Raw genomic sequence first — 23,847 nt, 5'->3', positions numbered from 1 at the left:
ATGTTGAAGTGGGCACATTCGGCGTGTACGTACACTTGTAGGATCCACAGTAGGATTTGGTTAAATTTGTCCTAAAGCTAGCTGGCAAGAGTAAAAGAATGGATAAAAGGTTACAGTGGGATGACAACATTCTCTTTTATATATTTACAGAGACAGGAAGCAATATGAATAAATGACAGAAAAGATTCAAAACGAAGTAGCTTTTTTTTTTGGATTGAGCGAAAGTTAAATGGTGAAAGAAACAAAAGAAACAAACAGCCAGTAGGAGAGTTGGACGAGTGTAACTGTAATTACGTTTGGCACCAAGAAGAGCACGAAGTCGGGCAGAATTGGCCTCATCAGCAGAATCCTGGGAGCCGCTCACTAGTCACTGCACGACCTCTGACCTCCAGCTGTCCACCCGCTCTTCACCGGCCACGGGCTGTGGTGAGCAGACGAGCCGGCGTCGTGGCCTCCGTCCTAAACTTTAACCGGCAGTGGGAGGGAAGACAAGACTCATCAGTCAATCATTGTCTGTGAGAAAGCTCATCCTCGACCTCCCTCGGCCCCCACAACTACGCTACCCAGCATGCCGAGTCCCGGCGCCAGCTGGGCCGCAACCAAAGGTTTAAAAGTCACAAGTTTTAGCGCCTTAGTTCATCTCATTGTTTCATCCTTCATGTGTTTTTTTTCCTGTTCTTTTTTTGTTTTCACGATTATTAATTTATCTCCTCCTCTCCTTCCCTTAGCTTTCCCCTCTTTTCTTTTCCTTTCCTTTCCTTCCCTTTCCTCCCCACCTCCCCTTTTCTACCCTCCCCTGAACTCCCGTCTCCTCTTCCCTTTGCTCTCTCCTCTCCTCTCCTTCCCTTTGCTAACTTCTCTCCTCTCCTTCCCTTTGCTAACTTCTCTCCTCTCCTTCCCTTTGCTTTCCCCTCTTTTCTTTTCCTTTCCTTCCCTTTGCTAACTTCTCTCCTCTCCTCTCCTTCTCTTTGCTAACTTCTCTCCTCTCCTCTCCTTCCCTTTGCTAACTTCTCTCCTCTCCTTCCCTTTGCTAACTTCTCTCCTCTCCTTCTCTTTGCTAACTTCTCTCCTCTCCTCCCCTTTGCTAACTTCTCTCCTCTCCTCTCCTTCTCTTTGCTAACTTCTCTCCTCTCCTTCCCTTTGCTAACTTCTCTCCTCTCCTTCCCTTTGCTAACTTCTCTCCTCTCCTCATTGCTAACTTCTCTCCTCTCCTTCCCTTTGCTAACTTCTCTCCTCTCCTTCCCTTTGCTAACTTCCCTCCTCTCCTTCCCTTTGCTAACTTCTCTCCTCTCCTCATTGCTAACTCCTCTCCTCTCCTGCCCTCCCCTGAACCCCCGTCTCCTCTCCTCTCCTGCCGCGATAACTCCTCGTGACAAACGACTCTCCCTTCCACCGCTCCCCCATGGTGCACCTCTCCCTCTCCGTGTTTGGTGGAGTCGCTAATATTAGGCAGAGCAAGTTCATTAGTGTAATTTAACATTGTCTAAAGTTGTTCCACTCTCTCCCCCTCCGTTTGGCAGCGAGCTGAGATCTGCCACCGTGATGCATTTGCCGTTAATGAGCTCGCCTTGTTTATGCTTTTACAGCAGCGTGTGATAATTAAACTGCAGAGACGAGCGTGAAATAATCGCTTTGTGTTTGCTTCGCGCCCTGCTCATGTGGTGGAGCGTGTGCATGATTGTTAAAACATGCATGTGTGAGCAATGGAAGACAGGTGCCATTCAAGGGGGTCGCTGTGTGTGGTGTGTGGTGTGTGTGTGCGTGTGTGTGTGGGCACTAATGTGTATGTTTTTGGCTCGGAATACCCTCCATGTTTCCCCAATTAAAGCTTTATTAAAGCTGTATCTGAGTGTGTGAGTGTTTGTCAGTCAGCCCTGATTAAGAGTGTGAGAGAAGAGGATGCTGTAGCCCCCCCCCCCCTCATAGATTCTCTGACAGCTCTTTAATTACAGCTCTTTTGTGACGAGTGTGTGTGTGTGTGTGTGTGTGTGTGAGGAGAGAGAGAATGAGTGTCACTGGTGTGATGGCAATGAAATAGGGAGTCGCTGAATACCGAGTGGTATTTTTATCCTTTTGTCATGTAAAGGAGCATAAAACAAACATTTATCAAGAACAGAGGAGGGAAACAATAGGCAGCCATTCCCCCCGCGTCGCAGCCTCACACTCTGCAAATCTTTCGGCCGGCATATCCGCTTCTCGTCTGCGAGCGTTCGTGCCAGCCCGCCGGGCTGCCACCCTGACATTGCCTCCGTCTTTTGAACTCCACATTGAGAGCAAATTGAGATCGCCGGATGCAACGAATGGCTTTTTCTCTCTCTCTCTCTCGCTCTCTCTCTCTCTCTCTCTCTCTCTCTCTCTCTCTCTCTCTCTCTCTCTCTCTCTCTCTCTCTCTCTCTCTCTCTCTCTCTCTCTCTCTCTCTCTCTCTCTCTCTCTCTCTCTCCCCTGTGTGGTTTGTTGGAAGAACATAATGTGAACCAATTACAGGGGGGAGAAAACCAAACGCATTTGATGGAGGTAGGGAGACAAATGTGGACGTCTAATAGCCAGCTGATCTTTATGTTTGGAGGCAACGAGACAAACTGGGTGGAAACTGCAGCCTCGGCTGGTGGTGATTATCTCAGCTGTTAATGGTACAAGAGAAGTTCAACTACGGTAATGTGCACAGAACCGTAACATCTCGGGGTATTCTATATTTTCCCCCCCAAAACAACAATCAGTACTTACAAGTATTGACTGTGAAGCTGAAGTCTAAAGTATCTTATTCTCCATTGTTTAAAAAAAAGCTACTGAAAGCACATCAATGAGCCAGTTACCTAAGGAGACATGTTCCCACATTACAAGAAACATGGGCATTGTAGTTTAGTCTGGTGCCAAAATTATATAAAATCAAACCAAATGTGTATTAATCCGCCGTGAAAATAGTTCCCAACAAATGCATTTACTCCTGTTTGAGTAACGTTTGCCAAAAACTACAGTGCCCAGCTGTTTTGGAAGTTCTTTTTTTTTAATGAAAGCTTTTAAAGATTTTTCTTGTATCCTGTCATATTGAGTGATGGACAAACCCATTTTTCGGTCCTGTTTTTTTCCACTGGTTATCCTCCTCCTCCTGCCAACGTCTCAGTGGTGACCGGTTACTGATTCTCTGCCCAATAAACCAGCTTTTCTTTGTCTTAATGCGACTTGTTTATCAGCCCGTTGGCCTGAGATTCAGTCGCTGCAGCCTAAATAAACTAAACACAAACTGACAGTAAAGGCCCATGTGGACACGATTAATATTCCAGAGGCGGATCATCAAATATTTGCCATTCTCCAACTACAAGCATCGTTACCATTTCCAAATCACTGTGTTTTTTTTTTTACTATTCCCGCAGGAAACTCATGTAACCTTTGTTAAACAGGCTGAACAGGAAATGCAGCCTGACTCGCAGAAAACTGAAGAGATCCATTTAAAACAAATACAAAGCGTTTGAATGATGGGAGGTCCAGTGAGTGTGTTCTAGGGTTCAAATCAGTGCTGAGCTGGTGCAATATTAAAATCACTCTACTTTCCCCATAAAAAAAAAAAAGAAAAAGATAAATAGTCACAATTTTATATTCTAACAGGTTTTGCACAGATGCGTGACAAGGATAAACACAAATACAGTATTAATCGCAAAAAACGTCCCAGAAATAATAAACCCGCGCTGTACCTGACATAAACATGCTGCCTGTCCTCACCTCTGGGTGCTCCTGACTTACGGTGTGTGCACCCCGTTCCTCTCTGCGCTGACATGCTGTTGGAGTTTCATTTCGGTGTGTAGCCTTTCTCCGACAGTTCTGATCGCTCGGTAATTACATCTCTATTATGAGGAAGAGGCCGCGTGCGTGCGGGTTGTGCGCGCGGTTGTGCGCGCGTGTTGTGTGTGCGTGACACCGGCTGCAGCAGTTATTAACAAAGAGCGGAGCTACGAAGGAATCTGTCGACACACTTGTCACTATTGACATCTGCATCTCTACTATATATATATATATATATATTTTTTTTTAATAGTGATTTATTATTATTTTTGACAGAGTCCGTGCACCGCCACATGCAGCAGTACGAGGTGGAGTACCTGCAGTTTGCCTTCCGCTGGATGAACAACCTCCTGATGAGGGAGCTGCCACTACGCTGCACCATCAGACTGTGGGACACCTACCAGGTAAAAACACACACACACACACACACAGCAAAAGCAGCTGTTATCTGACCATTATCTGGCTTTGCCTTGGATCTCAGAAACGGGGATATTCTCTGATAATGACGTCTATGATTGGCCCTTTTTGTTAATTCCTACCAACCCAGGAGGCACGATGCAGCATAACACACATTTCTTTTATTGAAGGTATGCAATCATGACAGCCTTTCGCCGCGCGCTCTTAATTATAGAGAGCTTATAATACGGCCTTAACTATGCCGCTCGGCCCCCTTCACGCAGCCGTGCTGCAGAAGAATTCCCACTTTACTTGTTCGTTTTAACAGAAGCGGTTGATTTTGTTTCGAAGACTTTGCGAATAAGGGATTGCAAAGGATTAGTTGATTCAGTAATGAAACAAAAGATGTCAGAGGACCCTTTCGTCCATGAAACAAAAGTTGTCGTTTTTTTTCTGCAATTTAAAATGCGGTTTGATTTTATGGCTGCTCGGTTCAAAGTAGAGCCTATTACTGTGTTGACCTAGATGTGTAAATGTGAGAGAAGCGCGAGCGGGATCTTAATCCCATTCAAACACACCTGGACCTGCTTCATTCCGCTGCCCTTTCACATCTACACACGGCTTAATAGGCGGCGCCTACAGTTACACCAGATTGTTAACCTCGGTTGGCGTTGTCAATATCATCTAATGTCTGCTATTGATTCAGCGGGGCGTGTGTGTGCACAAGGCTGGAACGCGTGTGGGTAGTCCGGGACTTGAGCTAAGTACATATAATGGATTTTCCAGCTGATGCAGAGGTTGAGTGTAAGACGCGCGGTCGCACTGTTTGATCGGATGAGAAGGAGAGAAGGAGCCCCAGAGATGAATTGAGAGTCGGTGGCAGGGTTCCAAATGAACTTCTCGGCCGGTGGCACTTCCGAACCCGCGGCAGTTGTTTGCGCGAACATGTGTCTGTAACTTTTCGGTGTCTGCAGCTGTCTTGCCGCCATTGTTCTTTCTGCCGCCGCTTCTCAGCATCCTCGGCATCTTTGGCCTTTGCGTGACGAGCAAATGACAGACAATGCAGAATACTCGCATGTGAATATTTTGCGTCAAAATTGGAAATTTGTGACTTTTGTACTTTTTCAATTAAAGGTTTGAATAGATTTGCGCAGGGCTTTTATTGTGAAAGGTAACGACGGAAGGAGTGGATCCGGTCTTTACATCTTGAGTTTATAAGATTGTCCGTTCCGCACTATGTGATTGGTTGGTGCCTTTTTTTTTCGGGGTGCAAAAGATCAGAAAAATCCCCCCAAATTACTTCGGGTTGTTTTTTCCGCGCAATATTCGTGTTCGGTGTGAAAGGCGCGTAAAGGCACGTAAAGGCCTTAAGCCTCAATTCGGACATTTCCACAGCTCTGAAGTCAGCGTGTGATAAATGTAGTGCAGTCGCTTCCCGTTAACACAAACGCAACCACGTCTGTCAAGTAACCGCACCTTGTTGTGTGCGCGTGCCTTTTGGGTTGCAGGGAGAAAAGCTCCAGCAGGACCAGAGAAGTTAGTGGACGGGAAGCGCATTCAGATTAAGAGAGATCAGCGAGTAAAGTGGGGGGGTTGAAGAAAATCGAGGATGAAAGGGGAGAGAAAGGTGTAAAAAATAGACGAGAGACGAAAAGAGAGGAAACTTCGAGATGGAAAGACTCGGTGCTTAGTCCACAGCCTTCAACAAAACCATAGCTTGGATGAATGAACACCGAATACATCTCGTCTGAATCTTTCTGAACTCTAACTGACTGAACTTTGGGCGGCATGAAGTAGATTGCAGCTGACAGGTGAAAGCCACCTAACTTTTTCTTGCCTTCCTTGAATTAAGAACCCCACGGCCATTTTTGTGTCAGGTTTAGTTTGCGTTTGCACCCTCGGATGCTGATAGATAGAACACCACTGCTGGCTTGTAAAAAATATATATATTTGACTAATTATACATAACCTTTTCCTTTACCGCATGCTCAGGGCGGAGCCAAATATATTCTCTCTCATCCTCTTATGAAACGTTGAGTCCTTTTGAATTGTAATAATGCAAACGATCATATGAGCACTTTAACTTTCAGCATTACCATTGCTTCCAAATATTTATATTACCATGAACCTACTCGGGCTGCAACTGACAGCTATTTTTAATCAATTAATCTGAGAGTTTGGTTCGTTTTGATCGACAAACGATTGCAGGTTGATTTAAAAACTGTCGGTTCCGTTCGTCCCGTTTGTTTCTAGAACTTGTAATCATGCATTTTTGTCTTTTGTCCGTTGACTCCCACACTTTCCAATCGCTCACTCCGGATGACGAAGGAGAGACCAAGGACACGGCGTCATTTCCTGTAATTCGTCACCTGAGCTCCAAAAGCCTCGTCATTGGCTGGCGCTACAGCGCGTGTCGTGCATCATAACAAAAGCTAATCGATGATCAGATTCGTTGCCAACTATTTTTTTCTTTGTGATTGATTCTAATCAATTAGTCGTTGCGGACCCAAAATCCCACTCACGGTAATTGATCCCCGTCGCCATAGATCCTCCTCACTCTCTCCGCTCTCGATGGCACGAAGCTGCCGGGTCGTGAACCCGAGAATCAAAACAACTCCCGAGTCCTCCGGTTTGAGTGCAGCCTCTCCTCCACTCACATGACTCATGTGGACATCGGCGATTAGGAAGCCAAAGAATCCCATTTGTCTCGGGAAGGAACACTTTTGGCTGACCCCGACAGCAGCGCTTATGTTTTCATGGACCCGCTTCCTGGTCAGCCCATCCTTTAAAGATACCGACGGGCGTCGTGTGTCTACTGGGGGATTGATACTAATTCATTACGGGTTTTTTTTTTTTTACTGAACCACAGCCAGCTGGCAGGAAAGACAGACATATCTAGTGGCGTACAGCCTACCTTCACAGTCCTCCGGATTACTCTCATAAAGTAAATGCAACACAAGCTCGTGGTTATTGAGATGTACTCGCTGGCCCGCTACCGCTCTGTGCCTCAGCCAGCTCTGTTATACGTCAAGTCTGCACGGTGTCCATAGTAACAAGCAGTTATTTTTCATCGCGCGTCAACAGTTTAAGAGCTCAGCGACAAATCTAATCACCACCACTGCTGAAAGATGGAAAGAAAAAGAGAAAAAGAGTGATAGAAGGAAGCCAATGAGACGAATGCAGTAACGACACGCAGGGAAACAGAGGAGTGCTGCTTTCAAAGTGGATTTACAGCGTCGTAAAACATAATACCATGTCCCGACATTTAATTACAACTCGCGTGTCATTTTGTGACTGTGATTTACACCTTGTTGTCAGAGCAGTGGGAACACTGATGGATGACTTAAAGCCACTTGGACGCTTCACTTTAAGTTGTATTCATTAGGACTTTGAATTATTTGGTTTACGCAATTGATTTACACACAGGTTTGCTCAAGCAGCCCGACAACAGCACGGTGGTATTGGACCCGCTGCTGGAAAAGCGTAGATGGCTTCAGTGTGGTTGGAAGTGAGTCCGTTCAAGAGTTCAAGTACCGTAGTTCACCAGGATTGATGGAGCCGGACCGGGTTTGGACGGGTGGATGCAGTGTGTTGACATGATAGTCTGTAAATAAAGAATATGAAGGATACAGTGTTCATAATTACCAGGATTCTTTACGACGATATCTGTAAGCGTCCATGGGCGTAGGAAGCGTTGAAAATGTGGGCGGGACAATCTGACCGGGGCCTTTGGTCCTCTCTTATCATTTCCTGTATTTTGGTGGCTTTTAACAGGTTGTTTGATTATCAAACAGGGTTCCCACCGCACACCTGGAAAACCCAAGATGTTCCAGCTAAACATAGCTGAGAATGACCGACTTGGCTTTACAGCAGAGCGCCCCAAAACGGACAACATTGCCTTCTGAAAGGGCTCAAGTGTTCAAATGGTAGTTTATGGACACGAGTGTGTTTTGAATATGTTTGGTAGTTTGTGAAATAGTGACTGAATTATATACATTTACTGTTTATCAAAAGACAAATGCAACGGAGACTCCTTCTCTGGGAAAGAGTGGGCTGATAACTGCCGGGTTCAAACCGGTATAGATGTCGTTTTCAGCCGTTTTCAACGATGAAATGCAGATTTTTGTTCTACATTTTACAAAATGAACGTCAATATTAACACCCGGCATTGACTCGTTTCACCACAGTGCAGTCCTCTCACTTAAGTTTACAGCTTACGAAACCTGTTGAGGTAGTGCTGCGGTACACGCTGTACTGTGAGCGCACAACACGTGCGCGTTTACTCCGAGTCCAAGAAAGAGAAGCGGGAATGAATGATTAAGCAGTGTTGTTTCTTTGTCGCGACTTGACGGCAGCCCGAGTACACGTTGTACCTGTAATCCATCCTCTGAATATTTGATGGTTGACAATGTCGTTTGCCTCCCCCCCCTCTTTAACACGTCCCTTTCAGAAACAACACACAGTCCCTCACCTCCACTCCCCCCCCCCCCCCGGTATATTAGGCCACTTTTCCTCTCATGAAACTTTCAGTGGAGGCTGTCGGCGAGGTCTGCTATCGTTTATAGAACTCTTTATAGAACCTTTCTCTCATTCTTCCGCACTCCTGCGATGTCCTCCTCTATCCTGTCTCTTCCCCTCGTCAATGACGCTTGAATGACGCTTTTTTGAGAGACAGTCGACAACAACGCGTAACCAGGTGGAGATTTGGAGTGCTTCAATTAATTGGATATGCTGCGCAACAAAAAAAAAAAAAAAAAAAGAAGCCGGTGGCGTGTGATTTCATCCTTTTTGACGAAGTCGGTTCTTTGGCAAACTTCCGCTCAGGGGACGATGCTCTTGAAGCTATTAAAACCTTTGTGTTCCTTCCCTTGTCAGAAGGCTTCCCTGTGTTGCTCTTGTCATGCTTTACCGACTTTACCTCCGAGGCAAGAACGTCTCTCTCTCTCTCTCTCTCTCTCTCCTCTGTTTGGGAGATGATTTGGTTGTTGTACGCCGGGCCCCTTTTCAACGCGACGAAATATGCATTATTCATTATCGTCGAAACAACCTGGATTTCCAAACTAGATGAAAGCAGCGTTTCTTTTGACAAACGTCCTTAACGCACGTCCGTGACACACCGCGAGTTGGGGGAAGATGTTGGCGAAAACAAAAACAAAAGAACCTAGAGTGTTTGGGGTCTCTCACAAACGCAGATAATACACAGAAAGACCTTGCTCTTTTCCACTGAGTGTGTGTGTGTGTGTGTGTGTGTGCGTACGTGCGTGTTCCAGTGGAGATTTTAACCTGAGCGTTGTAATGTCTCCGCTGTGGTCCTGTGTCTCTGCGGTGCGGCCATCTGTTCGGTTGCCCGATCCAGCACAAGACAGGCTTCCTTCGTCATCTTCTCTTTCTGTCTCTTTTCCATATCCGTCTTTTGTTTTACCTCCTATATTTATTTTCGTCTGACTCCCATTTCGTCTCCCCCCCCTCCCCCTCCCCCCTCTTTGTCACTTTTTCTCCATTTGTCACTATTGATCTCATGACGAGGAGGAGAGGGAGAAACGGAGGGAAAAACATGAATGATGTGGAGAGAAACACACTCACACATGGAGAGACGCACACGTTTTCTGCCTGGCACACACACACACACACACACAGACAGAAGGACAGACAGACAGGGACCAAATTATCCCTGTTGCGTGGAGCATGAAATTAGCAAGTAGCTCAGTGTGGCAGCATTAGCATGGCTGTTAAAAGGATACGCTGACACTTTTCAGCTTCTGAAATATGGTCCTTTTCCATACGGACGGTTGTATTTACCAGGCAGGGAGCTGTTCAGCGTTTGTAAGTGGCCCCCGCTTAAAACCATTGTGCAAGATGTGATTAAATGTGCCCATTCGTAATGCAAAGAACAACAACACGCGTGGTAATTTACTGCAACAAGAGTCAGGAGATTAGCTCAGATTGAGATTAAACAGCCAAACTAAATGACTCAAATACTCACAATGGTCCTCGTGCGTTGCTTTGATTCCATCTCAGCCTACTCTAAACTTCTACTCTACTACATTGTAATGCTCCAGATCATATGTGGCTTGGAACCGGCATTTTTTTTTTACATTTCAGGCGGTTAGTCAGACAAAGTGAGCGGTTTGATCACAGGAAATATGGAAATTTGCTGATATTTAAAATACAAATTCACAAAATAACCAGCAGATTAATACGACACTGCATATGCAATCCGCTAGCACAATGAAAACCAACACATTGCGTTGTTTCCTGGCCTTCTTCAGACAGATTCTTTCAGTGTTAGTGCCATGGAGATGAATGACGGGAAAGAAAGAACCGTTTCCTCAGTGAACTAAATTCTCCCATTGAGCTTGAATTTCTTTTCACGGCATTATTTAATCAAAAACATATATATATTTTTTTCTCTCTCAAGTGAAACCAAGAGGACTAAGCCTTCTAAAGGCCGTGCGTCAGACCTTCTTATCTTTATCAGACTGCACCGGGGTTCTCTTGAATGTGAATAAAACACCTGCCTGCCGACGGAATAAGAGGGAGATTGTGTGAGAGCGTCCCAGAAGGGAAGTGGCCCTCCTCACTTCTCCTCCCTCTGTGTCTCCTATCTGTAGTAAGGGTCGGCCTCGCAGGTCACGGTCAACAACGAGACCAGGCCTCTGCAGACAGGACCCCGATCTCACACACACACACACACACACACACGAGCCTTACTCTCCTCCCTGACATGAGCATCGGTACTTCTCCCTGTTTCTCTCTTATTGTCTGACTCTGACAAGGTCTCAGCGCACAATATAAGTTTCAACAAAGGTAGCGTTTATCGCAGAGTTTAATGTGCCGCCGTTGGTTTCTCATCAAGTGCGACACAAACATAGGGAGGTTGGAGGGATGGGAAATCTGATATTATTAGTTAATGTTGCTTTCCACCCCCCCTTTTGATTAACCTTAGTGTTTGGCAATTTAAAATGTAGCCTTAAGCGAGACACGGAAGCACACACAGGGACAGAAACTATGAAAGTTAATTTTGAATATATATATATTTATTTCCTCTGGCATTTATTCCCTCAACACGCCCCCGTTTCCTGCTTTTTAAATGGATTTCATCATGACCAGCCGCCTCTCATCCTCCTCCTCCTCTTTTGTTTTCTCTGAGATCTCTCACTGTAATTTACGTTTCACTCTTTGCCTTCGTTTAGTGTTTTTTTTTTTTAATGTATGCTGCGGTCGCACACACCCCACAGCGTGCGCACCGTCCCGAACCCTCAGAGAGCGGTGGCACGCAGGAGTCCTTGTACAGCTTGTAGCGGTTAATGTCATCCGTCGGCAAATCGCTTCCGTCGCCTTGTTCTTCTGAAACAGTGGGGGGGGGGGGAGAGAGAGAGAGAGAAAAGGGCGCTTTTCAAAAAATCTGATCAAATCTGCTCGTTCATCGCCTCTCATCACTCCCCCCCCAGCAACGCCACCTTTTCACCTTGTCTGGAGTCGGCCCGTCAGGGTATCGAGTTAGTCCCGCGTCAGGCTGCTTTGTTTTGGAGCGATGAGACTAGTCAGACAGCCAGCGCAGCAGTTTGAAGACACCGTGACATTGCAACACTCCCTCTCACTCTCACCCCCCCCCCCCCCCGTGCACCTTTTGCCTCCTATCCTCTCCGTACTCTCGTGCACTCCCTCTTACCCCTCTCCCTATCGACTCCTCTCCCCGTACCCCTCCTCTCACCCCCACCTTCTCCCCACTTTGATCAGCAGCACTTGTCAGTCAGAGTCTCGCGTGTCTCAGCTAATATGGCTGCTCTGACACAAGGGGGGAGACCAGGCATAACAATGGGGGAGGAGGAGAGGGAGAGGCGAGTTTGACAGAGTTACCTTGACTCCCATCACAAACTTTATTTAGCAGATCGTAATGATGCGAAAGCCTTCAGCTGATGCAGCAGCAGCGGATGGATCGGGCAGGAGGGGCTGTCAGAAAGAGGAATGGAGGACGAGAGCGATGTGTGGTCAGACAGAGGAAGACGGTTTCAGGCTGTGCATTCTATTGTCTTTTGTTTCAGTCGTAAAGAAAATGTTGATAACAAGTTGGACTGCCGCTAACGGCGATTGCCATCGTGCTATCATCGTCATCATCTCTGGTGTCGTGCACAACACGCAAGACATGAGAGTGGTTAGTTTCTCTGAGTCAGCAAGAAGACCGATAGGTGCGTTTCCCAAAATGTTGAACTGTCCCTTTAAATGATTTGACCTGTTGGTCTGGCCGCCTTTTAGTCTTGAGTGCATCCACTGTGAGCACTATAAAGTGTTCACAGTGACATAGTTTATCATAAATTGTGCTTTCCATGGTCCATCATTTGTTGATGATTTATTTTTTTTGGATTAAGCGATGAATCAGTGTATGAAATATAAAGAAATAGTGAGTATAACTATTTTTTACAGCCTACCATGATGCTTGTTCTTGCAGTCCAAAACCCATAGATATATTTGTACGCTTAAAGCTTCTTCGATCAACGCATGGACGCTTTTCACGTCTTGTCAGTCAAGTACAGACCAACTTTTCGAGGCAACTATGCAATAAAGCAGCGTCACTATAGTGTTCTGCGCTTTGACGACATTTTTGTGAATTATTTTGGCCACGATCGCCCGGTGACGATCCGATACAGTGACAGCTTTATGCCAGAAACGCATCAAAGTTGGCAACAAAGTCGTACGTTCTGTCATCTGTCAAGCCGCCATTCCTGCAGCGGCCAATGGAGGCAAACTGTTTCAAATGATTGGTGGACGGACGGACGGAGAATGAGACTGAAGCAAGAGAGAGATTGTGAGAGCCGAGGATAGATGGAGAGGTGATTGAAAACCAGGGAGAGCGGGCAGACGGGGAGAGAGACTGGAATTCAGAGTTTCACAGTCCCTGAGAGTTCATCGGTGCCCTCAACCATGAACTCACACACACACACACACACACACACAGAAGAAAGGAAATTAAAAGTGCGGGAAGCTTCTGTGGGCCGATAAACATTGCGCCGCCGTACGCCACTCGTATACTAACTCCTCTGTTTGTGCGCGGGAGTGTTTGCTTGTTTCTGTTTTGTTTGGATTGTAGATGCAAGGTTAGACCAACAAGCCAATCACCTGCCAGTTTACAACTCCCATCACGCCTCGCTTCACTATTCACAAACACGCCTATTGTTTCTCTCTCTCTCTCTCTCTCTCTCTCTCTCGCCACACATTTTCTATTTCTACTACTCACTCTCTCCCCCCCCCCCCCCCACAAACACAAACACACATAAACACTCTCAGTTGGGAAATTCAGAAAATTGGTTGAACTAAGTGGGTGAAGTAAGAGGAAAAGCCAAACGACGGGAGACGTACACGAAGGCGTAGGGAGGATCAATCCGTCTGGCAAAACCAAAACACAAGAACGGCGACGGGCGCAGTGCGGAAGGGAGAGCTTGACACACAGCTGGTTTATGACTATTTCTGCATCGCGCCTCTCGCTTAAATCCGTCCATCCGCTATCATTTCTTGCCTCGTTCCTGGAGGGAAATTCAATTATCACAGCAGAAAGGCACTTCCTGTTAATTCCTGCAGAGTTATGGCTCGCTGTTCTACACAAATGAGCATGGTGGTTAAAGAGCAGCGCTCGGTTACTCTGAGAAAAGTGGAAATTAGTTAACGCCGCAGCCCCCTCCGTCTAATTGCAGGCCTGTAAATTAGATGTAAAAAATGCGATAAACGTGGCTGAGTGATTGGAACATGTGTGCCGCCCCCGGGCTCTTTCGTGCACTCACCTGTGCCAAAGAGTCTGCAGAGCATACTGTTGAATTAAAGAGTGTGAGGGTCAGCTTCCTAAAACTGTAAATGATGCCCGGGGTTGTAAAAAAACAAAAACGTGGGATTATATTAATGCGGCATCGCTTCTAAAACTATCGAAGTAGACGCATCCGAGAGCACGCATGAATACATTCATGATTTCATGCTGTTTACTAAGAGTGCGATTGTGATTTGTGTGTTACTTCCACTCAAGTTCATCTGCGAGTCGGGTGAAACGCACAGACAGTGGAGACACGGGATTCATGAGTGCAATTCCACATTCTAATTCCATGAATTTTTAAGCTGGAATAACGCGCAGCATGTGGTTAACTAAACCCCCGGACGAGCGTGCCAGGACGCATTGAGAACAGCTCACACATTAAAATGCTCTTTTGATATTCTATGCCACCTTTAAAGGGGGGGGGGGGGGGGGGCGGCATACGTTCCCTATTCACTTACATTTAAAGGGCCCCGGTAATTATCCTCCCTCTGATAGGGCTCCGGAGGGAACAAGGAACATCTCATCCTTTTTGTCTCTCTCGCACTTTAATTCCCCCGCTCATTGCCGAGTCATGAAAAGAAAAAAAATTTGATTCGCCAAACAAAACGAGGGGCTGAAATAAAAAGATGTGAAAAGAAGAGGGGGATTTGTATCCTTCTGTGTCTCCGTCGCCCTGCGAATGTAAAATTTCGGGATTGTGAGAGATAAATGTTTTATCTCTCTTCTTCTTCTCCTTCTTTTGGTGTAGAGGGCAGACTAAATACATCATGTAGAAACGCTTCTTCATCTTAAAATATAATGTGATAAAAAAAAAAAAAAAGGGCGAGAGCTATTTGAGGAATCCTGAGCTTCTGTTTTAACAATGTAACACCGCTGTGTGTGTGAAATGTTAAACTTGTTGTAAATTAACATTTTAATATCTCTCTCTCTCTCTCTCTCTCCAGGCTGAACCAGAGGGCTTCTCCCATTTCCACCTCTACGTGTGCGCCGCCTTCCTGGTGAGGTGGAGGAAAGAGATCCTCGAGGAGAGGGACTTTCAGGTAACGTGCACACAAAAAGACACACAAGCTCTGTGTTCAGGACTGAGGCGCGCGCACGTCCGTTAATCCACATACGTGCTCTCACACCCAAGCCGGTGACGTTGTCCCCGGTTGTGTGCAACAAAAAAAAACAACCCAAAAATCCAGAGCGTAGAGCTGTCCGTGGCCTACATCCCTCTCCATTACCTTCCCCGGTCATTAACTGGGAGGTTCAGAAGTCGTTGTGAGTGCATTAGTAGATGACAGTAGACAGCTGCCAGAAGGTGACTTTGGTTGCCAGCTCACTGGGGGTGGGGGGGGGGGGGTTCTTAACAGTAGCAACACGGTCTAATATCATCCCATACAAAACATCAGCTCCACTCTCTGGCTGCCCTCTCTTCTTCTCTTCTTTCGCCTCATTAGTGCGTCACGTTTTCCTCCGCTCCCGCTGTTCTCGTTCCGTGTCGTTCCTTGGCGTTCTCCGTCGTTGATTCACTTTTGCCGTGGCACTCGTTCTCTCCTCTGCCGTTCCAAGTCGTTTCATGTCTCCCTACTTTCCATCGCTCCACGCTTTTGGAAACGTTTTTAAAAAAAAAGCAGCGAAAGAAGAAAAGAGTTAAGAGGAAATACAGGAAATCAGTTATTAGTGCAAACTAATGCCTGATTGCAGACAACTGAGTCAATAGTGACCTCTAAGTTAACTTTACAGACCGTTGTCTCCCTCTCACAAGCTGTGCTAGGGGGAATACTAGATATGTGAACTCAGTGAGGATTTATTTACTGTAGGAGTTTCAAGAGAACAACATTGAGTGTATTTAATGTTTCATAAAGAAACATATTCAGGTAAAGTGATTTTACCCTGCGCTGCCACTTGTTAACAAAGCTTCTTTTTTTTTTGTGACAAATGTAAAAATAACCGTTTCCCCACAGTGTGAGCAATTTGCTGTGAATGACACCTTGGATCAGAGTAGCATTCCCTGCGACGATTGCCATCCTGCTGGTTTTTATTTATTGGAATCACAGTATCGTGACATTATTCAGTAACTCGAATGAGAAATGACTCTCGGCACTCCCGACGTCCTGCACATCCGATGTCTACTGTAGCTCCCCGCAGGTGGTTATAAAACAATTACAGCTTATACAAGGGGGGGGGGGGGCCACTCCGTCTTTTCTGTCACTCCCACCATGTAATACATCAGAAGACGTCTTCAAAGACGATAGCAGTGAGAGGGTTACAGTTCTAAAGAACCTGTGTTTTAGATGGACGCCGGTAGATTAAAGCCGATTCACCCACCGAGTGAGACACTGGAGGCAGTCGGAGTTTGAAGATGAGGCATCAACTGACTCATCTGTTCTTACTTTCATGCTCGTCTTAACGCCCTCTCTATCGCCTTTTTTTCTCCTAAACCAAGTTCAAATAAGATTGCTGCTTTTTGTTGGATCCCATTTCAGATTGAACTTAAGACGGTTATAGTTTTTTTTTTTTTTTGTAATGGATTGCTGCGGCATATTTGAGCTATGCACAGAGAAAAAGCCTCGCTAACCTTTTGTGTGGTTAAAGTGTGTCCGCTCTTGCGAGAAAATGGTAAAAAAAAAAAAAAAAAGAAACAATAATTATGGAAATGTTCACAATTTGAACAGGACTTGGCAGGCGTGCTGAGAGCAGACAGAGCCCGTGGGGGAGTTGGCTATGGCAGACTTGAGAAACATTATGAATTCAGGAAGTTCCTAAACGCCATCAGCTTGAAGAAACATAGGTCAGCTTCATTCGTTGCACTCACGAGCATGATAGAGGCTGGTGACTAAACATCACATTATAATTTCCTCCTTTCTGCTTGTTAGTCATGCTCACAGTATGACTCTCTGCATGGCAATGTCAGTGAGTCCGTCAGTCCACCACTTTGGTCCCGAATAAAATGTCTAAACAACTACTGGGTTGGATTTGCCATGGACATTTCTGCAGACGTTCATGGTCACAAGAGGATTGATCCCAATCCTCACTTTTTGTGAAATGCCGATTGGTATAGTCGTACAGATCCATTGTCCTAAATGTTCTTCTAGTGCAGCAGGTCAAAGCTTTCCCTCATTCAATGAAACATCCCGTCTGCTAGATAGATTGGCATATCTTGTACAGACATTCATGGTCCCCAGATGATGAATTCTAATGACTCACCATCAGCCTCATGGCACTTTGTGTTTAGTGCTAATTAGCAAAAATAACATGGTGAACGTCGCATTATGCTGGCTACGCGTTAGCAATTGAACGCTGTCACTGTGAGCATGTTAGCATGCTGATGTTAGCATTTAGCTCAAAGCACCGCTGTGAGTACAACCTCAAAGATCCGCCAGCATGGCTGTCGATTTAGTCTGGTTGTTAAAATGTGTCTCTGCTGTTAGACAGAGTTCAAATGTGTGAAAGCTAAGTCCACAGTGGCTCTCTCCGACACGTACTCAGGCATGCACCCCACTGTCAGTCCAAACTGTTCTGCAGTACTAGTGCAGGACTCCAGACTCTTAAATGATGGAACATATGATGGGAATAGTATATAGTCCTCACTGGCTGCGGGAAACTTAAAGAAAACACTTTGAAAAGTACTCATCCCACTGGTATTCCTAAGGCTCTGCAGATACAGGAGAGGCTTCAACTGCAGGGAGAACTGGGCCTTTATTTGAAACAGCTTTATATTAAAGAAAAACGTTATTCTCCTCTATATTTTTCATCACGTATATAAGAAATTGCATATAGTATAGTGGACATTCCTAATAGCATTAACTTCAACAGCCACGCCATACACCTTGTTTCTCTTGTCACTCTCTTGTCAAACAAGCTCGTCACTTAATATATTTTGATGTTCTTTTACTTTCTGATGGTTCTCTAGGGATTTGAGAAAAAATGTTTAATTTTCACAAATTGATCAACTAAAAATAATACATTTTACTAAGAACTTTTTTTTTTACATGGATTAGCGTCGGTGAGGAAAGAGAAAGATTTCTTTTCTTGTCAGCTTTAGTAGTTTAATTTCAAGAGATTTCTGCCTGGGATCCACTGAGCCTCAGAGTTCAAACGTGGGCCTGCCAGGTTCTTAAGGGCCTGTTGAACAGCTCTTATCTCAACATGATTCATCCAAGAACCCTCACGGCATCACTTTCCTCTCGTATTTGCCTTTCTTTCTCTTCCTGTCTTTCTTTGCATCTCTGTCACTCTGTTTCTCTTGCCATTATTAATTCCCAGCTGCTCTGTTTTTGCCACTCTCTATGTCTCCGTTGCTCTGTTTCATCTTTTGATTTGTGTTACTGTTTCCCTTCGTCTCCGTCTTCCATTCTGTATTTCTTCCCCCCCCCCCCCCCCCCCCCCCTCTTTCCTACACTTGGCACATATCGTTGACTTCATGATTGTAGGTTTCTAGGGATGGCAATGTGTGTCAGTCGGTTGGGCCACCACTTTGGTCCGGTCTGATGACTGAAATATTAACTTGGTTAGATTGCCATGAAATTATGTACAGACATTCATGGTCCCCAGAAGACCAAGCATACCAACGTTGGTGATCCTTCAAGTGCGACAATGAGGTTTACATCCGTGGTAAAAAAAACAAAAATTCTCAACAACTATAAATGGATACACTTGACATTTTGTACAGACATTCATGGTCCCCAGAGGATGAAGCCAACTGACCTCTGTATTTCCTTGAGTTTTCTTCTACCTGCACCAGCAAGTCAAAGTTTTCACTTATCTAATGAAATATCTCAGCATGTAATAGATGGCTTGCCACAATACTTTATTCAGATATTCATGGTCCCCAGATGATTAATCATACTGACATGTCCTCTAGCAAAACCATGAAGATGACATTATTGTTTTATAGTGATTTATCTCAACAACTATCGGACAAATTGCTATAAAATGTAATATAGATATTCATAGTCCCCAGAATATCTGACATTGGTAATCCCTTGAGTTTTTTGTAGCACCACCATGTCTGTTTTTAGTGAAAGGTCTCAACAACTATTAAAATGATTGCCATGGAATTTTATTATTTTTAACAGGATGAATTTTGAAACTTGCTTAAGAGAGATCCTAAACTTCTCTGCTTAAAGTTTGTGAGAGCGCATCCAATAGTATAGAGCCCTGAAACTGTCCAAAGGCAATAACATGTTGGCAGTCAAACAGACAATCCAACACACGCATTAACGATTTACCCAAATCGGTCGTGCCTTTTCAGCACATGCCTTCACAGAAACAACATGCCCTTGCAGCAATATAATAAAGGTTTCCAACCTGTTCTCATCAATCTACGTATTATTACACTGAATTGCGACACCCATTTCCCCAGGCCTGGAGGCTAACTAGATGTGTTGCAGCTAGTTAGCGCAGCACAATATTAACAACTTGTTGTTTTGTGTAATAGATGGAAATTACGGTTTTGATTGATTTGTGCTTCGCTGAGTTGGGAACCTGTGTTCATTCTGCTGAAATACATTAATTACCTACATCTTGGTTTGAAATCTAAATACTCTGTCATAGATTCCACCACCTCTTCTAATTTATAGAGAGACTAGATTGGAAAGTTACCGGTTAAAACTCTCAAATGCAAAAGTTGCTCTTTTGAGGTCATTCTGTTTGATACATGCAACCCTCTAAAGCTGCTCACCCATTGCAGTGTAGTCACTCAGCTAATTGTCTTTAATGTGAAATACAGGAATCGGGGAGCGGCGACGTATGACAAACTGCTGGCGAGTTACATGCCTTGGGGTCCTGAGAGGGATTAAACCACTTTTAATAGTTTTAATTTAAAAACCCACGCAGAAAGTAATTTCAAAAGGCTAATTCGTGCATTGTTATCGAACATAGTGAGGAGAGCGAGTGTGAATCTCCTCTCCTGGTTGTGGGATTGGATTGGTTAAGCTGCTAAATGAAAAGCAGGAGGAAGTGTGGCACTCCCCAAGCAATCTGCCTTCCACCGTTCCACCTCAGCTAGCACACCACTGCTAACTGCAGGCCCGGACTGCTTGGATAAGTTTTGGCGTCCACCAACACACACACACACACACACGCAGACATTTTCATTTATTTTCTCTGTCACTCAAAGCCACGACAACATAAACATGCTCCTACACAATTCCCTCTCACGCCGTACAATATTATTCACTTTTCAGCACACCGTAACGGGCAGAGTTATTATGCAGGTTTGCTGTTTTTAGTCGGGCCAGCACTGTCGGCGCCATTTCCCATTAGTCCGTGCCACCTGCAGATGCCAGCAGGGCCACTGCAGAGAGCTGCATTTAAATGACGATGAAAAACATCCGCACTCTGGCCCGTAACCCTGCGTTTTGTGGGGCTGTACCTCATCCCGGGAAAATGAGACAATGGAGCCGTCTGCCTTTTCGAAAAACCGCCTCGAGGTTCAGATGCAGCAAATAACCTTGTTTTTCAGCGATATTTTGAAATGGAGTAATAAGACACAACCCGACAGCCCGAAATTCAGCGAGACGAGGGTTCTTGTCAGGCTTTAGCACAAATGTCAACTTGTTATGCATGCCAGAACGAAAGGGAATCATTGCTCGGTTTGCAATTTAGCCATTTTTCGCAATTTGTTTCCCAAGATGACGGCCTCAGAAGTAGTCGTTCAATTTACTATTTTCACAATTGCAATATTTCCTGGCGCTTGCTGCTGCCCGTGTAAACTACTATTTACTTATATATATATATATATATATGTGTATATATATATATATATATGTGTTTAAATTATTCCTCTTCATTATTCTCAAAGTATTCGGCATACGCGTATGATTCAACTGGAGCTCATATGCTTTGAAGTTGGCAGTGATGTGCAGCAAAGGGTGCTATATTGCATTTTAGTTTAAAAACGAGGCACACACACTATATCCTCTATATGCTCTCTGTCTCCATCTCTAATATTTATTGACGTGTACAACTCCTATTAGCATGTTTTTTTGTTTTTTTTAATGCATCAGAGCACCTTTACATACATTATATAAGACCCCCTCTGCACTTGGTAATGTAAAACTAAAGTTTAACACGCATGCCTGTTGCCTTCCGTCCGTTTTTTATACCATACATGTTGCCTACTCTTGCACCATAACAATTACTAAGGTGCATACTTAAATCCTTGCACATAATAAAAGGTGATTAAAGAACCAGCTGGCTGTTAATTTCGCACCCTATGACCTACCCAATTATTTTTGAATAAATGTAACTTGTCTAATGTATGAAGTTGATTTAGATTTAGCATGTTTAAGGATATGACACTATACTATCTGTTAAATGAACCACACTCGCAAGTTCACGCTCACATCGGTGTCCATCCACAAACAAAAAGCCAGCTCGCGTTCGTCAGCATTGATTTCACGGCCACCCGTGGAACTTCTTGATCTCGGGCCGTCTCTCGGCCTCCCTGAGATTTCATTAGTAAGCGGTGCTGAATAGTCCCCGTCGCGATCATTAATGTGAGGCCAAGCGTTTATGTGAAAGCGAAACCTATTAGTTCGGTGTAAATGGAATCTGACTGTCGCTACAGTATTTCCCGCAGACATGCAGGAGGAGCTGAAGTGAGGAAACGAAGGCGACGGGTGGAAGAGTGAACGAGGGAGGCCACGATTTGTTTTCACTTTAATTAATGGCGTGTGAAAAGCTGTGGACCTTTTGTAAATGTCAGCGTCTGTCCTCAGATCAGTTACGTGTGGAGAACGCCTTGGGTTAGGCTGCCTCGCCAATAAAGGAAAGGAGGGCACTCCAGAGGAACTGGAGTGTTCCGGAAATGTCAGCACTATTTCAATGGGAAGGCTTTGTTGAAGATTCATTCTTATATTCTACAGAAGATGAAAAACTCAAATTCTGTCTAGCATATAACTTGGGAAATTGTTTGTTTGCCACTTAGTTGATTATACTTTCTGTGGCGCTGGGACAGTAATTATGTATATTCTATTTGAAGCCTCGGTTAGTAACTGCAGCATCTGCACACACAATGTACCCCAAATGACACGGGTTCGCAAAGCCGAAAGCCTTGTTAGAGACTAAAACAAAACTCCCGATACATTCATACGGAGACACAAAGATATGTGAATTGGGCCGTTGTCTTTTGCCGTCTGTTTTCTGTTGGGAGAAAATGGCACGCAATTAACTTATCTCCAACATGAAAAATGCTAATGTTATGCACGTTCAATGAATATGTGTGCTTTCCCTGCCGCTGCATACTGAAAAGAAAGACATTCAAGCGTCGATTCGCACCAACCATTGTCCTAATAAAACCATTGTTGTGCCTAGCGACACATTTCACAAAGACCTCTTTTTAATGTTTATTTTGGGACAAACTAAATTCACTCAGTCTAATTATCGGAAAACAAAGTGTGTCCCTGTCAGGACGCCAGGACAAATGCTTGAAAACTGGAACTCGCGCGGTTTAATCGGGACATCTGGTCGCTCTAGATGTTTCACTTTGCCAACACCAATGCCGCAGTGTGTTTCAAACAACCCACAGGGACCTCTTCTGGTTTCACTGGAGTGCATTCTACATGTAAAATTGTATTTCTGTCCATTTTATGATATGATATATTAAAAAGATATCAATCATCCCGTAGAATCTAGCCACCAATGCCTTGGTCACTAACTGTATTACATATGTGTCTATATTACTGTTACTTGTCGCAAAGGAAATGACTTAATACGCTCCGTGCAGCTCTGAGGATCACTTATGGAGGGCAATATTCATTGTGTCCTTGCAGCTAATTTGAGTTTTAGTCGACATCACCACGGGCCTGCATTGCAGCTCGATCCCGCCTCTGATTAATTCCACATTCTTCCCTCCCCATTCATCACGACAAGACCTCCTCATTTTCTCCCCCATAACTTTCTCCCCGAAAAACTTGGCCGGCGTGGAGCCGAACCCGCTCAGGGGTTTTGCAGCGTCTCTGATGGATGGCACCGGAGTCAATAGCGTGGAAAGTGAGACAAGGCCACCCCTGGTAAACAACTTTTAATAATCACCCGGCAGATTGAGTGCCCGCGCCGATGTGGCATATGAATCTATTTGTGCCCAAACAATAGGAGGAGAGAGAGAGAGAGAGAAAGAGAGTGGACTTAATATGTGGGAAGTTAATTATGTCGCCCGGCCTTTTACTCTGTGACATCCCTCTTTCATTGCTCTCCATCACTCATCATCCACAGCCAAAAAGTTTCACCGTGAAGCTAACTCGCGCGGGCACGTACGCCGAGTCATCGTTGCGTACGGTTTTGATGACCGAAGCTGCCTGGAAAAGTCGGTAGCGATCAGTCACGGCGTTGCCATCGAGGTAGGAAGAAAAAAAAAAGAAATGTGCACAAGCGCAGTTGTTGATTAGCAGCGCGGCAGAGACACGTTGTTGTGTTGATCGGCTCGTGCGAGCACAAGTTTGCCGGGAGCCTCGTAGACGCGTTTATCAGCTCAGGACAATCGGGTGTGGGATGATTGGCTTTCGGTCTGAGTTTCTCATCACCGACATTATCGCCGGCTGAGGTTTATCCACCAAAGAGCGGGAAATAGAGATAGGAAGAGTCTGCGTTTTATTTGCCCTTAGATAACGGAATAACAGTTGATGTTCTGTCAGCCCATAAGCCAACTGCATGCTCCCCTGCTCAACTCAGTTAAGACACAAAAATGCCCAAAAAAAAAACCAGCAGTATCGACCCACTTGTGAGGAATAAACAGACTGAAGCAGCAGCAGGAGGAGGGAGGAATAGATTTGTTTTAAGAAAAAGAGAAAAAAAAAGGAAGATTTGAGGAATGGGCCGGGGCATGAACTGAGACATAACTATTGAATTTTAGATTTAAATGCTCTTATGCTCTTAAGCAAGAACT

At 44.9% G+C, this 23,847-nt stretch overlaps 1 protein-coding gene across 2 annotated transcripts in view; it reads left to right on the top strand.

Annotated features, from left to right (window-relative positions):
- Positions 1-23,847, top strand: part of tbc1d22a (TBC1 domain family, member 22a) — a 95,294-nt gene that overhangs the window by 62,787 nt on the left and 8,660 nt on the right. For both annotated transcript variants that reach the window (XM_079183548.1, XM_079183549.1), the window contains exons 12-13: positions 4,055-4,182; positions 14,918-15,013. In XM_079183548.1, the coding sequence (XP_079039674.1) occupies positions 4,055-4,182; positions 14,918-15,013 (224 nt within the window). The remainder of the gene's footprint in view (positions 1-4,054; positions 4,183-14,917; positions 15,014-23,847) is intronic.

The sequence above is a fragment of the Pholis gunnellus genome (genome assembly GCF_910591455.1).
Source record: "Pholis gunnellus genome assembly, chromosome: 22".
Lineage (NCBI taxonomy): Eukaryota > Metazoa > Chordata > Actinopteri > Perciformes > Pholidae > Pholis > Pholis gunnellus.
Note: the sequence above shows the minus strand (reverse complement) of the source record. Positions and strands in the feature narration are given on the sequence as shown.